This window comes from Drosophila sulfurigaster, chromosome 2R (genome assembly GCF_023558435.1).
Source record: "Drosophila sulfurigaster albostrigata strain 15112-1811.04 chromosome 2R, ASM2355843v2, whole genome shotgun sequence".
Taxonomy (NCBI): Eukaryota; Metazoa; Arthropoda; class Insecta; order Diptera; family Drosophilidae; genus Drosophila; species Drosophila sulfurigaster.
In genome coordinates, this window is record NC_084882.1 from 26,832,423 (window position 1) to 26,848,731 (window position 16,309).

Here is a 16,309-nt window from a genome sequence, read left to right on the forward strand (position 1 = left end):
TATATATTCCAATTGTAATTTGACTGCGGAAATTTTGCTGTTTAGGAACGGAATCCGATGGGATTGGTTCGGCATCCTTAGCTTTTTATGATCTAACAATTATTTAACTAACTTTTATTTTGATTATAAAACTCGTGAATAAGAAAATATTTCATTATTATTATTTAATTATTCATAATTATTATTAGTTCATATTAATAAAGTAGGCTTAAAGTTCGAGTAAAAATAAGTAATGAACTGCTCTTTAAATAAAATGTGTCATAAGATTGAAATCAATGACAAATAAAAGACTTTTCGGCAATGAAACTAATAAAACACTAGTTGAAAGATCCTAAAAGAAATAAATGGGCGGAACTCTCGAGAAAATGGCAATGACATGTCCTTCTGAAATTCCCTTAATTTTCGTGTCACGTCGTGCTCAGAAATACCGTTGGGTTATTCCAGCAAAAAAAAAAAAAAAAAAATGCTCATTGAGGGGGACGAGCAACTAGCATCAGAGCAACACAGTGGCACACTCGGTTGAATTCGTTTCATTCTGGGCCTCATTTAATTGAAGAGATTTATTTGTCGAGCGCTGAGCATAATGTTCAGTTGCGATCCGACGACAGACCCCATCGAACCGAACCGAACTCAACTGAATTCGTATTTCGTATGAAAGCAATCGCGTCTACGCGTTAGTTTTGCTGTCTCTGGCTCGCTCTAAAACAACAACTGCGTACTATACTTATATAGTATAGTACACATTAAAAAATACATAAAATAATTATAACAGTGAAATGAACGAGAAACAATTATTATTACTAAATACACGTTCGCAATAAACATTTTGATTGAATTACTATTCGTGTGCTGCCTTTCTGTATTCAGAGTGCAGTGCAGTGTGTGTTTGAACAGAGTCAAGTGTGCAGTTAGTTTTCTCGAGTGCCGCGGAAATATTTCTGGAATTTTAAGTGGACCGCTAAAAGTGCTGAATAAATAACACAAAACTAAAGTGTATAACAACAGAAAATCAGAACAAAACAAAAGGAAAATACTTTTAAGTAAAACGTGACACAAATTTTGGATACGAGATTTAGCAATCGCTGAGGTAAGTTTGCTCTCATTCTCTAAATCTATTGTGTAAACTTTTCTATATTCGTGTGTGTGAGTGTTTGTTATTATTTTAAATAGTTTTTATGTGTGTATGTGTGTGTGTGGAGTGCAGTGCGTAGCTTTTTCGTTTGCGTAATTGCGAAAATTATTTGTTTAGACCACTTTTTGATTGACCGCACAGCAATTTGACTTTTTTAACCCAGTCTTTTTTGTTTGTTTTATTTGTTGTTGTTGTTCTTGTTGTTGTTATATATTTGGGGGGGAAACAAATGGCAGCAACTATTATATTGTGGCCCCAACCAATTTGTGTGCTTGCCTTCGTCGCAGTCAATCGTTCAATTATCAAAACTGTTTTTATATGCCCCTTCAACCTATTTAAAAAGGGGGCGGCATGGGGCGCAACAGCAACAACAACAAGAGCATCAACACAACAAGTTTCCCCATCCAACGGCACATGCCACAAATTTTATGCTTTATGACCAAATGAAAGCACTTTTTCTGTGTTGTTATGTAGTTGTTCTCTTTCCGAATTACTGCTAGTTATTTGGTTTTTCCCATGAATTTTCCAACTTCATCTCTTTAGTTTTTTCCACATATAGTACGGTTGCCACTGCTGCTGTGTTGTTTATCAACACATATCGGTGGAAGCGTCGGCATTATTCCCGCACGAGAGCGATATGAACATGCAATATTTTTCTCGCCGCATAAACAAACATTTTTAAATTATCTGTCTGTACAAGTTAACTCGCATGTGTCTGAACTGTCGGGGCAGCTTTACGCCACATTGCTGTGCTTCTGTTTCACATACCCTGTACTTATAAAACGTAAATGGAGTCGATTTAGTGGCAGGCACATAACATCTGGAAATTTGAGAAACCCTAAAAGAATTCATTAACGAACTGAAGTAAATATATAAAGTTCTTACTTTATAAATACTTTTGTATATTAAAATTACGAGGTATCTGTTAGTCGTTCTTCCTCTACCTTTACAATTATTACTTGTTGCTTCTGTTTTGTAGCCTCTGGCAGTCGCTGGCTTGTTCCATTTCAATGTAGATCGTCACAGATCCATTTGTTTAGCTATTTGTTGAGCTGTAACACTTTTGTTTAGCTTGTCCGATGGGTAGATCGTTTACACACACACTCACACGCACACCCACATCGACCACAACAATTAACAATCAACAAACACGCACGCACACCTGAGCAATTTATTTAGTTCACAACCTTCAGGAACTCACGTATTCGCGTGCATATTTGAATTTCCAAATGCAACGAACCAATCCAAAAATAAAAACAAAATTGCACACTTCGATTGTTATAAAATCAATTTATAGGTTTGAACGTTAACGAAATAATTTGTGCAAAACTGATTTGAACTTGAAATTATGGCTGGGCAATTTGCGAAAGTAGAATTCAACACTCAATGCTCAATTGTTGAGGTGTGAGAAAAATATTGTTTATTTGCCAAATACTGCCAAATCATTTGTCTATTTTTGGCGCCGGCCAGCACAGGAAATATATTATAGACGCCGAATATTAGGTACGAAGGTCACATCGGGTTCGGGTGCGGATGTTTTACAAGATAACTTGTGTCGTCTCTGACGTGATCAGGAAACTCGTGGCGGGCAACCCTTCCGACTGACTACAAATGCATATGGCCCAGACTCGTGCGCGACTCTTTTGGGGAAACAGACGACGCATCGACACACACATGCAACACACATGTGGTTCGAACGACAAACACAGAAATCGAGGCAAGGCACAGGCACAGAACCAGACCCAGACCCGACCCGATAGTAGGTAAGACCCAGAGAAGAGAGACCCTGGATGTCCCGCCCCTGGATATTGTTGATATTGATGATGTGCCCACATGTCAGACAGGGCGAGGCACAAGGCAAGAGACGCTTCGCGAAGTCCCTTGACTCGTCGAATGACAACAATAGCGCACCAAATGCGACTCGAAACAATATTTTCCCTTGTCTTCTTCCAATACGATCTGTTTTTGGAAAGGAGACGGGCAACTTTTAGCGATGTTTGTTACCCTGTAAAATTAACATCAGTCAAAAATATTTCAAAATTTCGTTTTAAATGCGTAAGATTTCTTTAAGAAATTTTACAGTATTTTATGGAAAAATTGAGAATGTTGAAAATACTAAAGATTTTAAAATTGATTAAAAATTCTTGATCTTAATTGCATCCATTTAAAACGTTATAAGGAAATCTTCAAAAATTCAAAACTCAAAAATGCCAGCTAAATTAAAAGAAAATTTTCAGTAGCAGTATTTTCAGAATACTAAATACTTTATAAAATCTAAAAATCTTCGAAAATCCTAATCAACTACCAAAATAACAAAAATTTAGCAGTATTTTTAGAATACTAAATTCTTCATAAAATACGGCAAATTTTCTTTTACTTTGGTGTAGTGAATTTGAATTTTTGAAGATTTTCACTTTACATTTTTTTACATTTAATTTGAATTTTCGAAGATTTTGACTTCACATTTTTTTTTGTACATTTAATTTGAATTTTCGAACATTTTCACTTATTTATTTTCAAGTATTTTATGAAATATTTAATATTGTGAAAATACTGCTAAATTTTTTTTAATTTAGTTGGAATTTAATTCGAATTTTTGAAGATCAATCAATCTGCTGTTGAGTATTTAATAATTGTTAAGTTAATGAAATTACAGGGTAACTTTTGGTCGTGCATTTGACCTGCTGAATGTTTGTTTTTAATTTCTTTTAATTTCTGTTGCCTCTGTGGCACAGATGTGGGCTGGAAAGATCAGTTGAGAGCACATTGAGAGCGACTGTGTCTGTTTTAATTAAGCGAGAGTCGAACTCGCGGGAATGAGAACAGCGAGGGTAGTAGTGGGGGGCAGAAGAGACTAAGAGAGAATGAGAGGGAGAGTGAGTGCATCGACACGCATATGTGAAAAATTAAGGCTGTCTGAAAGCGAAAAAGGCGCAAAAGATGCGGGAGAAGCGAAGGCAACGATCGTCGTCGTCGATTTGAATGCCCACCCGGCAAAAATACCCAGCATACACTCGCACACACACTCCGACACACACACAGACAATTGAGTGCGTTTGTTCGCTACAACAACATACATTGAATTTAACGGCAAAAAAAAGAAAAACGGAAAGAATAACATAAAAGTGGAAGCAGGGCCACTAAATTGAGTCGTTTGAGGCGCAGTCGCAGTAGAAGTCACAGTGAGTAGGACGCGTTGTCAGTTGTTGGTGTTGCTGTCGGTTGTTGTTGCTGTTGTTGCTGCTGCTGCTGTTGAGTGTTGAGCGTAGGAGCAGCATCTGTGTGTCTGGTGATCAAAAGTCTCTGCTGAATTTAGAACAGTTTTCAAACGGCACTGCGGAAATTCACAACGTACATTTCGAATAGCGCGCGTTGCTACTAAACAAAAAAAAAAAATATATCGCAGAATCTATATCGCACCCTCAACACCATATAGAAGAGCTTTATTGTTCTCCATACACAGTACGATTCTCTTACTCTGCCTGCCTTTCGCTCTGTTGTGTATCTGTGTGTTTTTGTGCAAAAAATAGAACATTATCGAAAAAGTAGCTGCCATTTAAATGAACTACATGCAGCTGTAGAATGTGTCTGCGACTGTGCGCGTACTTCTAGGTAAACACCTCATTACCCTTCTCTATATAGTACCCCTAGTGCCAACGATATAGTCTTTATATACTAGCTTACACTATTGTGAATTTGTGCGGGTTGTAAGTTTGGAAGAACCGTTGAAGAGTTGATCAACGCTAAGGTCAATAACAACATAAATATAACGTGAAAAGCGTTGTGATCATAACTACAGTAAAGATTCGATATGAAAGAACGGACAGCATAAATAAAACGTGAAAAGCGTTGTGATCATAACTACAGTAAAGATTCGATATGAAAGAACGAGCAACATAAATAAAACGTGAAAAGCGTTGTGATCATAACTACAGTAAAGATTCGATATGAAGAATATAGAAGAAGAAAGAAAGAATATATATATCAAATATAGTAAAGAATCGAAGTGAAAAGTGAAAATTTGAATGGTTTTAAGTGATGAAAAATATGACTTTTGTTTAACAGAGTTTTCCCAAATTCTTATTGAATTGTAACAGAATTATTAATTTGACATTTATACTTAAATACTCAAGATCATAAAACCGACTAAGTAAATCTGCATGTGAGATCATTTGCTTACACTCAATTTTGTATGGCACGCGCTTCAACGATAAAAAAATTTTTAATTCGGCGGAAATGTGCGCGACATTTTTAATTGAAGCTCGCCAAAATGTAAATGGCTTTTAATCAGCTGAAATCTCAGTTATATGCTCTGAAAAATTAATTGGCAAGCTCAGAGTATAATTTAATTAAATGCGAAAATGGACAGAAGCAACGTAAAATTAGCCCAAAATAACATAAATTCTTCAAACGCAAATGTTTATAAACAAAAAAACCATCGACAATTTTTACGACTTTCGTGTGAAAGGCATTTTGTGCATTGCCAAAATAAAGCAGAAATTGCGAAAACAAATATCGAATTCGAATTTTGAACTGGCATTTTCCGGTATACACAAAAGCAAAACACAAAAAAAAAGCGGATGTGCGCTTTACACTTTGCTACAGTTTTACAGTTGAATCTTTTCGCTCCCTTGTTTGACAACGAATCTCTGGCAATCGTCCCTCGTGCCATCTGCATACGAGTTGATGCTGTAGATACACACAAAGATGCACCAGCTGAATGTGTATTTAGAGTGCAGCGCACTTGTTTGGCGGTGTCTTGTGCTCCCTTTTACATGAAAAGTGTCGCAAATGTTGTACTGAAATGATCCATTTTTATTTGAGGTAGATAGGGGAAAGTAGAAACAGGGTTTACTTCGCTTAGGTAGATGCAGATTTATCATTTTTGTATTAGAAAGTTCAATATCGTAAGAATGAGTTTGCTTTTTAATAGACTTTCGGCTTCTAAGCTAACAAAATATGTCTGCTAGATCCTCATTTGCTTTCCTTTGACTTCTTTCTTTTTGTCTAATATCTTTACTATTTCATTCCAAACATAAAGCAACATAAATCTAATCTTCCACATTTCATTCCAGGTGCTGCAGTCAATCAGGCAGCTGCCATATAAGGTGCATAACATATATGATCTATGAAAATGCGCCACACCCACGATCAACAACAGGAGACGAAGACATCATCATAAGATCGCTGGGAGTGACATGTGATGCAAACATGGCTGCCATAAATCCATCAACGCACTGAATAAATCACATGCCGCAGGCGACAATAATTAAGGGCCCATGAGTGCATAATATTTTTTCGGGAAGTGTATTTCCGTTACCCATAAGTAAGCAAGGTGATCATCAGCATTCGATCAAAAGGCGCCGCACAAACACACACACACAGAGAGAGATAGAAGCGGCAACTGTTGTTATATCCATCTATAAATTTGAAACAAAAAAAGCAGACTAGAAGAGATCACTGATCTGCGAGGGAGTCTAGCGTACGCTCTCGCTCAGCTAAAGTGGATTTCCGGTGAATAAAAAACAACAACAACAACAGCAAGGGAGAGCAACAACACATGCAACACAGAAGAGACACAAAGTTGTTGCAGTTGCAGTTGCATTGAAGTGGATGCGACAACCCCACCGAAGAGATACAAACACACACACACACATACAGGAACCGGAGACCCGAGTGCCACTTAGGGACAAAGTTACAAAAATAAACATATATCAAGCCAAACATCGAAGTGAACGAGAGAAAGGAAAGGAAAATGCGTGGCGGCAGCAACAGTTGGTGCTGCAACGTTGCCAGCATCATGACACGCTGCCTCTTGTTGTTGCTGATCTTGCAATTCCATGTCCTGACAACGCTCGCAAGACGAACGCCAACCGCCGTCGCCACATCATCATCACAGGAGATGAGCCGGGATTACGATGGCATTGCGCCGTCGCCGTCATTGCCGAATACCACACAAAGTGTCAACAACATTAACAACGCTGATGAGGATGCCATCGATGGCGATGATGATGACAAGTTGAGTGGTGCCCCAAGTGGTGGCAGCGGCAATGAGAATGCCAAACAGTTTGCGCCCCGCTTCAAGAATCCCAAAAAACTAAGAACACTCTACACCCTACCATCGGGTGCAACGCTATCACTAAATTGTCTGGCACCCGGCAATCCAGAACCAAACATCACCTGGTATCGTCAGCACAGCGCCAACTGGTCACGCACCTATGGCATCTATCGCAAAACTCGCTGGGGCATCACGATGGAAGACCTCGTGCCAGAGGATTCGAGTCAATATACGTGCAAGGTGTGCAATCCGCTGGGCTGCGTCAGTCATGTGATGAACGTGATGGTCAGTGATCGTGTCAACCATAAACCCATTCTCCTCAAAGGTCCCGCCAATCTGACGCTGATGATCAACGAAAGCGGTCAAATGGAGTGCAAATATCTTTCGGATTTGACCAGCAAAAAGGCGTGGATCTTTGTGCCCTGCAACAACACCAACGATTGCAGCATGAATCGCACAGTTATTGCCTCCGATGTGGATATACTGTACTTCAAGAATGTCACGCTGGAGCAGGAAGGTTGGTACACGTGCACTGAGAGCAATAGCCTGGGTCAGGCTACCAATCAGGCGTATTTGCGCGTGGTGCGCAGTCGTGAGGTCAACATGGGTAGTGTGATGCGTAATATGCTGACGGTGGGCATCATTGTCATCGTGATGTTGATTCTGTTTTGCGTGTTCTTCGTGACGTACGCGGTGCGCAAGATGAAGCATGAGAGGTTGCTCAAGCAACGCATCGAAACCGTGCATCAGTGGACGAAGAAAGTCATCATCTATAAGCCATCGAGTGGCGGTGACTCGAGTGGTTCCATGGACACCATGATTATGCCGGTGGTGCGCATTGAAAAGCAACGCACCACAGTGTTGCAGAGTGGAAATGAACCGGTTCCCTTCAATGAATATGAATTCCCCCTCGATTCGAATTGGGAACTATCTCGCGGTCAACTTGTCCTAGGCGCCACACTGGGTGAAGGTGCTTTTGGTCGTGTCGTGATGGCTGAGGTGAATAATGCTATTGTGGCAGTGAAGATGGTCAAAGAGGGACACACGGATGATGATATTGCCAGCTTGGTGCGTGAAATGGAAGTGATGAAGATCATTGGACGGCACATCAACATTATCAATCTGCTCGGCTGCTGCAGTCAAAGTGGACCGCTCTATGTGATTGTGGAATATGCACCGCATGGTAATCTCAAGGATTTCCTCTACAAGAATCGTCCGCTGACCAAGGAACAGCTCGAGGGTTCCCACTCCCCGCCCCTGGCACCACCACAGCACATCATTACCGAGAAGGATCTGATCAAGTTTGCCCATCAAATTGCCCGTGGCATGGACTATTTGGCCTCAAGGCGTTGCATTCATCGTGATTTGGCAGCACGCAATGTTTTGGTTAGCGATGATTATGTGCTGAAGATAGCGGACTTTGGTCTGGCTCGGGATATTCAGAGCACAGATTACTATCGTAAGAATACGAACGGGCGACTGCCCATCAAATGGATGGCGCCCGAATCGCTGCAGGAGAAATTCTACGATTCACAGAGTGATGTCTGGTCCTATGGCATATTGTTGTGGGAGATTATGACGTTTGGGGGCCAACCCTATCCGGCTATTATGTCCGCCGAGGAGCTATACAGCTATCTGATGTCCGGTCAGCGCATGGAGAAGCCAGCGAAGTGCTCGATGAACATTTACATTCTGATGCGACAGTGTTGGCATTTCGATGCCAGCGCTCGGCCGCCGTTCACGGAGATTGTCGAGTACATGGACAAGTTGCTGCAGGCCAAAGAGGAGTATCTGGATGTGGACATTGCCAATCTGGAGACACCGCCCTCGACCAGTGACGAGGAGGAGGAAGAGGATGGCTCCGATTTGGAGCAATCGCGCTATCATTACTAAATAAGGCACTTCGATATAAACGATGACCGATCGCCAAAAATCAATTTATGCTGTACATACTTGGCTCTCGGGCCATCAACTAACGATAAGTCTGTAAATCGCTTGAAATTTCAAAATGCACCAAAGGCATATACCAAATATTTTTTGATTAGCTCTATGATAAAATTATGTTATAAATTATTATCTTTAATTACATTTTACAGTGTGCGTTTTGTGTGCAAAATAATGTAAATTTTCAATATATAAAAAAGAATTGTCTGCATTCTCTACAAACTTTAATACTCGATGTGCACTTCGTAGAAGAAGAAGTCACGAGACTTTGGCTGCTAGTCCCAAGATATCTCAAACATATTAGACAAGTGGAAGAAACAGAATAAATTATATAAGCACAATATCAATTAAAAAATGCAGCTTATTGCATTTATTACCTTGTTTTATATATTCAAAATTTACATTGTAATTGCAAATGAGCAAAATTTAAATTATGTTTAATTGAAAAAATGAAATAATTTATAGGCTGCAGTTTTAATGTATACCTTATGTTAGTTATCTATATATAACGGTTGTATTTGCACATGTTGTATTTGTATTTCGTATTTGTACTGATTTACGCATTAGTATTTGGAATTAAGTTAAGAAGAATAGAACACACAACAGTTTCGAATAAGTGAAATACTCTTTATGTACATTGTCTAGTATTTAGCTATGCATGCTCTCCGAGTGCCTTATGGAACAATAAATGTTGTACTCATAGTCTTAACCCAGCTGGCAAGAAAAAACAAAAACATGACCAAGAGCCAGATCATGACGTCTCAATTTGAAAATCTGTGAAAAACGTAGCAACAACAACAACGTGAACAGAATCGACGGCGATTTGGGCCGCACGAGGCACGCGCGTCACTAAACGAAAAAATGATGAATGAATCGGCTCGCGGTTGGTTCCACTCTCGGAGCGTTTCGGGTGGGAGTGGGGGATCTCTTGAACCCTGGGTCTTTAGCAATGGCAACAGAGAGCAGCGGTGGCGTTGGCGGCTCGTTTGTTGACGCGCCAAAATGCCACGAGCATCGACTTCGACTTCGACTTGGACGTCAGAGATAATGCCTGACTGCTTGCCTTTTTGCCTTTTGCGGCGCTGGCGATGCAATTAGACGATAATGCAGCACGAACAAAAAAAAACAAAAGATGCAAAAAAAAAAGAGGTATTAATATAAATCTTAAATATATATATGACTATATATATTGGCTCGCCGATGTATTAGCGGCCAGGGGGCGTTTGTTGGCCGAGTTGCCACCGATTGCAACATAATATGATTTGATTTGATTTTTAAAGCAATTTAAATTAAAATCTGCACACGATGTGGTAATCAACATATGATTTAGAGTGGCTTTTAGTTAATTGACGATGATGTCATAAAGCATTTATAAAGCAGGCTCAGTCTAGTGGATAGAGAACAATGTAAATGCTTGGGACATGTTTATTATTTACCTATTTTAGCTCTCCAAAAATACTCGATTGGTAAAATGAACTATCTAATAATAGTTCCATATAAAATAACGAGAGTTGACTAGGTATACTTTGCTCTTAAATAATAAGACCCAATGTTTTAGTGCAAATATCAACCCAATGAGTAGTTGCTTTTAATTCCTTCTGGCTCTTTGCCTTTTGCCTAGGCTCTTCAAGTGACACATCAGAGTTAAGAAAGAAAAGTTGTTGGTTAGACAAAGAAATATAATTTTCTGAAAGTTCTTCATTTCTATTTAATAAAAAAGCTTTTTTCAAATGCATTTCTTTTTCAGAGTTAAGAAAGAAAGGTTTTTTGGTTAGACAAGGATTACTTAGATATATTTCATCTTAAATGTAATATTATTATATTGTTCGTTGTGTTAGTTCAACAGCTCCTTTAATGGAATATATCTTCTTCCAAAATTCACTTTTCTGTAAGTGCATTATTTCAATGTAATAAAAAGGCTTTCCAATTGCATTTCTTGCTTTTGGCCTTAGCTCTACGAGTGACCCGTCAGAGTTAAGAATGAAAAGATTTTGGTGAGACAAGGTTTGCTTCGATTTATTTCCCCTTTAATGTAATAATATTCTTCATTGTGATAGTTGAACAGCTCCTTCAATAGAATAGCTGCTCTTACAAAATATACTTCTCTGATAGTTCATAATTTCAATATAATAAAAGGGCTCTTCAATTACTTTTCTTGCTCTTTGCCTTGGATATACAAGTAAAAGACTGTATTACACGACAAAATTTTCATCGCTTTCCACATCGCATCATTAATTATGTGGCATTAGGCGATCGAGGGGATCGCCAACGCAGTTGATGCCGTCGATTATTAATCTCAATATCTTTTGTATAAACTGCATTTTCGATAATTTATCAATTCAGTGTTTTTAGAGGCCTTCACAAAAAAACAGAAAAACAAAAATAAAAATGAATATAAAAAAGAAGTGTGGCATTAAAATTGTTTTGTCTGTTGTTTTAATTAGGGCATTTCTCGGTCTCTGTGGGCGTGACAGCGATGCGACTCTAATGATCGGAAGTTTGACACGTGTCTAGAAACGCAGGGCGTGGGCAGCTGACCACAGCATCGACATCGACCACAGCACAACAGCAGCATCTTAACCGCAGGCACACAACGCAAATGGGGCGTGGGTTGCAGCTGAACCCCGCCCTAGTGATGGCAATTGTTGCGTGAATATGTTAATTGAAAAATTTGTTAATTGAGCTATGAAAATAGCATTTCACCACGGCTTCGAGCTACCTTTCTGCTCCACACTGTCCGATCGGACTATAAACTATAAACTATGTATACTATATGCTATGATCTATCTAGCCGCTGTCCAAATATGCGGGCACTTAACCAACATAATTCGTAACGATCGTCTATCGATCGTGCCGTCAGGTGCGCAATATCGCCGCTGTCTCAACTGATCAATTAATTTTGTGTGTTCATTTTGCATTTCTGTTGACCACAAGTCGTCTATTAATTTGCATGCGCTTTTTGTGTTTGTGTGTTGTGTGTGCTTTGTCGATCGACTGCCGCGATCAAGCCACTGACTGACTTGCCTTGCCGCAGGTTGCAAGCCCCACAAACACACACACACACACATACACTCAGTGTCTATCCATGTCCGCGTCCAACTCCCAGTCTAGTCCAGTCCATTTGAAACCATTTTAAAAGTCTACAAATTGCCTGTCCAATCCACCGATCTCACTTGCTGCCTCCCTTCCTTTCCCCTTGTTTGCCGTCAGTCCGTCAGTCAGTCAAACTGCCAAGCCAAAATCGATTGCACAGCTCCGATTTGACCTCGTCTTGCTGCGGTCTTTGCAGTGTTTTTGGAAAGTATGCCTTGGCTCAATATGTTTGGTCGTCTCGAGTGCTGTTGAAGTCCAGTTTCCATTCCGCATCTGACATAATTGTTTTTGTCTTGATAATTTGATTTGCATAACTATATTTTTGCATTTGAATACCAAACTGAACGTCAAACAGACATTTGGCAAGATTCTATATCAGTCATTAGTGTAATAGAAGTATTTGCAATAAATTGCTTAGTTTGATGAATGAAGAAAAAATATAGCAGATATATTTTGTTGTTCTCTAATAAATTAGTTACAATTTAGCTTTTAAATATACCTTCTATTAAAGACAGTTTTCGCTTTGGGTTTAATATTGTTTGTTTAAAATTGTAAAGATTGTTATTCATGTGCATTGTTCTATTATTCTTGATTGCATTTAACGAACTGATAAGTAAATGATCAAATGCAGATACCCAAACATTATTTGTTTGTACTGCAAATCAGTTCGTCGTGTTCCGCTTCCACCCAAGAAATTCTTTCGATTCAATTAATCCCAATTTGCAGTGGAAGCAAGCTCCTACCTGTTTCTTTTTTTGTAAATTGGCTTGTCGAAAGTAAATAAACAAATTGTTTGCTTTGCTAAGTCTTGAGTGTGTATATTTGATTTGGAAATGAATCAGTTTACCTGATGCTGGCACCTGTCCGATTCCGAATCGGAATTAGCAAAACTTGTGCCAAGAAACCACAAAGAAATTTGTTTAGAAACGTGAATGTTGTGTGCACCGGAAGTTGCTGATGCTGATTCACTGGGTTAGTGTATAAGTGATTTGTGATTGAAATTAGTTTGTCGGAACTAAAAAGTTCGCTGGCTCAATGGGGCGTATGAGTAATTGTTAATCTTCAATGTGAGTCTCTCTTTCTCCCTCTCTTTGCAATGCAAATTTCACGTTAATAACAAACCGAAGTAGTTTTGATGTTGCTGTTTTTTCATTCATAAAGAAACAAGAGGTTTCATAATCGCAACCGCAGGCCGGCAAACTGGTTTTATTTACTTTGTGTTTTTGAATGATCGAAAAACATTTTTAACGATTTTGTGATCTTTACTACACGATCACTTGACTTGACTTCGCTTGGCTTACAAACTATGCAAATGCGGCAACGTTTGGCCATGTGGGCGGCAGCTGCTGCCGCTGTCGCTGCTGCAAATGAGTCGACTTGTGCTGACTTTATGAAATACAAAAAAAAAAACCAAACGAAACATAAAAAAAATCAAGTCGAAACGAGCGAAGCTCTTGGAGATTTTTATGAATGAAACTCGCTAGAGGTGACAACGCAGCAGCGTAACGAAGGCTGCGGGGGATTTCTGTGTGACTTGTGAGCGGATGTGCCTAATTAACAATGCTGATTACATTTGATATTTTTGTATATTTTTATTAATTAGAATTATATAGAATTTGATTTTCGTTTTATTTGCTTCAAATTAAAGACGCATGCAATTTAAATGAGCGAAAGTCAAAAGTTGTTTGCCATGCGATAATGATGATCCGGATGATCATTGTCAGGTTGATTAACAGCAGCAGCTGCGCATCAATGACAAACACTTTTGCAGATAAAACAATAACGCAACATTCGCAAATATATATTCCACTCATTTTAAATTAAAGAAACAATTTATTTAGTTTATTTATTGGCAAATGGATGAGATATCCAATGAATGCTATTAAAAAGCATTAAATGAATTGGTACTTGACACAACAATGAATTAAATTTACAATAATGAAATTAAAAGAAATAATAATTAATAAAATAAATATAAATATAAATATATGAAAAATATATTTTGTTGAATATATATGTATATATATTAAGACTATGATTAAGAATTTATACTCATTAAAGAAACTTTTTAAATTATTTATTTGTAAATGGTTGGATATCATTCTATTTAAATAAATTAAATGAATATGTTATTCAGCCTGAGTTTATATAAATAAGCAATAATTCAATTTATTGAAAAAAATAGAAAAACTAATAATCATTGAACACTTCATAGTTAATATTAAATAGAAAACATAATTAAGAAAGCTATTGTCGAGTGTGCTCGACTGTGATTTACCCGCTATCTATTTCCAATAAAAGCAAAACAGTGCGGTATCAAATTTCAAATATATCATAGTAACATACTAATAAATAATAAAAATATACCGGAAGTTGGTATATTCGTATACTACTACTGTCATTATTGGTAATACTACAGGAAAAATATACCAAATTGTATTAAATAAAAATCGTAAGCATTATATATGGTATTATATTATATTTGTGATTATATATTTAAAAAGTGTATATTAATTTAAATATTTATTTACTACTTTTATCGAACAACAACAAATAGTGACAATATCAATCGAATTTTATGCAAAGTTGTTAAGAAAAAAGTAGGTTAAAGTCACTACCTCGATCTTGAACTTTATTCTTTTACAACTTTATACAAATGAAATCAAGTCTAAGGTTTCATATGAGTTTCCGCTTGCGATAATTGTGAACTTGCATCGCATTTGTGCACTCAAGTTGTGGAGCAACTGGGGTGCAACCTGTGGCCCCAATTCAGGTATCATTTTCCAGCTGTGCCTTCAACGCAGTTGTCCTTGTTGTTGTTGTTGTTGTTGTTGTTGGTCTTTGCCTTTGCCTTTTGCCTCGCGTTTGCTACTGTTAAACGCGAAATTTATGAACAATTTTCAAAAGAAGTCACGCGTTAAATGTACGACACGAACTCACGCGACAACCGACAAAAGATGGCAGGGCAGAGAGACTGGAGAGTAGCGAGAGGAGAGAGGTGTTTGAGGTGCCAGGAAGTGGGGCACGGGGTGCGGCAATTGCAGATGATTTCGTTAACGCGTTGGCTGACTGCTCGCCACAGATTCAGCTCCTTCTCGCACTCTCGCATTCTCTCGCATTGGCCTTTTGTGTTGCGCCTTGTAATATATTTTATTAACAATAAAATGTTAAGTGCCACAAGGCGATGAGGTGAGGCAGGCGGCAGAGTGGATGCTGCATGCTGCGACGGCCAACTGGGCTACTGTGCTGTGTATGTTGTTGCAACGAGCAGCAAGTGGCAAGTGGCAAGCGGCAAGTGTGGCATGGCCTGTCCGTTGGGCTTATTGTGTGAAAAATAAGATAAACTGCGTGCGCACATATAATCGCGCCATGAATCAAAATCACACCAGTTGGCTATATATAGATATCCGGCTAGCCAAGATTCCAGCTAACGAATGCCAAAGTCAAGCTCGCTCGCTATCTCTTTCTTTAGCCTAGACTTTTGGCTTTGAAAGCCAACAGGCCTGTTGTGCCACCTGTGGCCTATGTGGCAACTATGTACTATGCAAATCCCTAGAAGTAAACCAGATTGTGGTGGCATGCCCAATTCGAGTTTGGGGCCAAACTGCCTGCCACCCACAATTGGCTTGGCCACAAAATAGCGGACCCACAATTATCCGTGTACGATGCAAATCGAACAATGACCATAAATAGCCACGCATAGTCAGCTAACTTCTTTTACTGCGACTTTTGCGAACTAATTTCATTCGAAATTCCTTTTTACTACTTTGCCTTGCTTTGCTGTATGCCACACACAAACACACACATGAAAAATTGTGTTGCTGCCGCGGTGACAATGTCAAATTGTGCTGGACCCTGTCAGCATCATCAGTGGGGCATTTATCTTGCACCCGCTATAAGGTCCACAGCAGCCAGCAGTAGCAAAAGTAGTTGCAACTGCAACTTCAATACTCGTAGCAGGTGAAGTTGCTGGCTGAGACCACACAACATTTGCGACATTTTGCAGTGCTGCATCATTTATCTATTTCGGATTTATCATTGATTAATCGCCAGCGGCTGCCCGGTTGCCTCGATGCGTGTGT

At 38.8% G+C, this 16,309-nt stretch overlaps 2 protein-coding genes across 3 annotated transcripts in view; one reads left to right on the plus strand and one right to left on the minus strand.

The window, feature by feature from the left end:
- LOC133835707 (uncharacterized) overlaps positions 1 to 16,309 on the minus strand; it is a 171,779-nt gene that overhangs the window by 134,203 nt on the left and 21,267 nt on the right. The window lies entirely within an intron of this gene.
- Positions 594 to 9,868, plus strand: LOC133837118 (fibroblast growth factor receptor homolog 1). Of its 2 annotated transcripts, none has more exons than XM_062267779.1 (2): positions 594 to 1,087; positions 6,208 to 9,868. In XM_062267779.1, exon 2 carries the CDS (start codon positions 6,888 to 6,890, stop codon positions 9,081 to 9,083), a length of 2,196 nt encoding a protein of 731 aa, XP_062123763.1. In that variant the 5' UTR covers positions 594 to 1,087; positions 6,208 to 6,887; the 3' UTR covers positions 9,084 to 9,868. The 2 variants fall into 2 exon arrangements, with proteins under 2 accessions (XP_062123763.1, XP_062123764.1); XM_062267780.1 differs by lacking the exon at positions 594 to 1,087 and adding an exon at positions 4,452 to 4,744.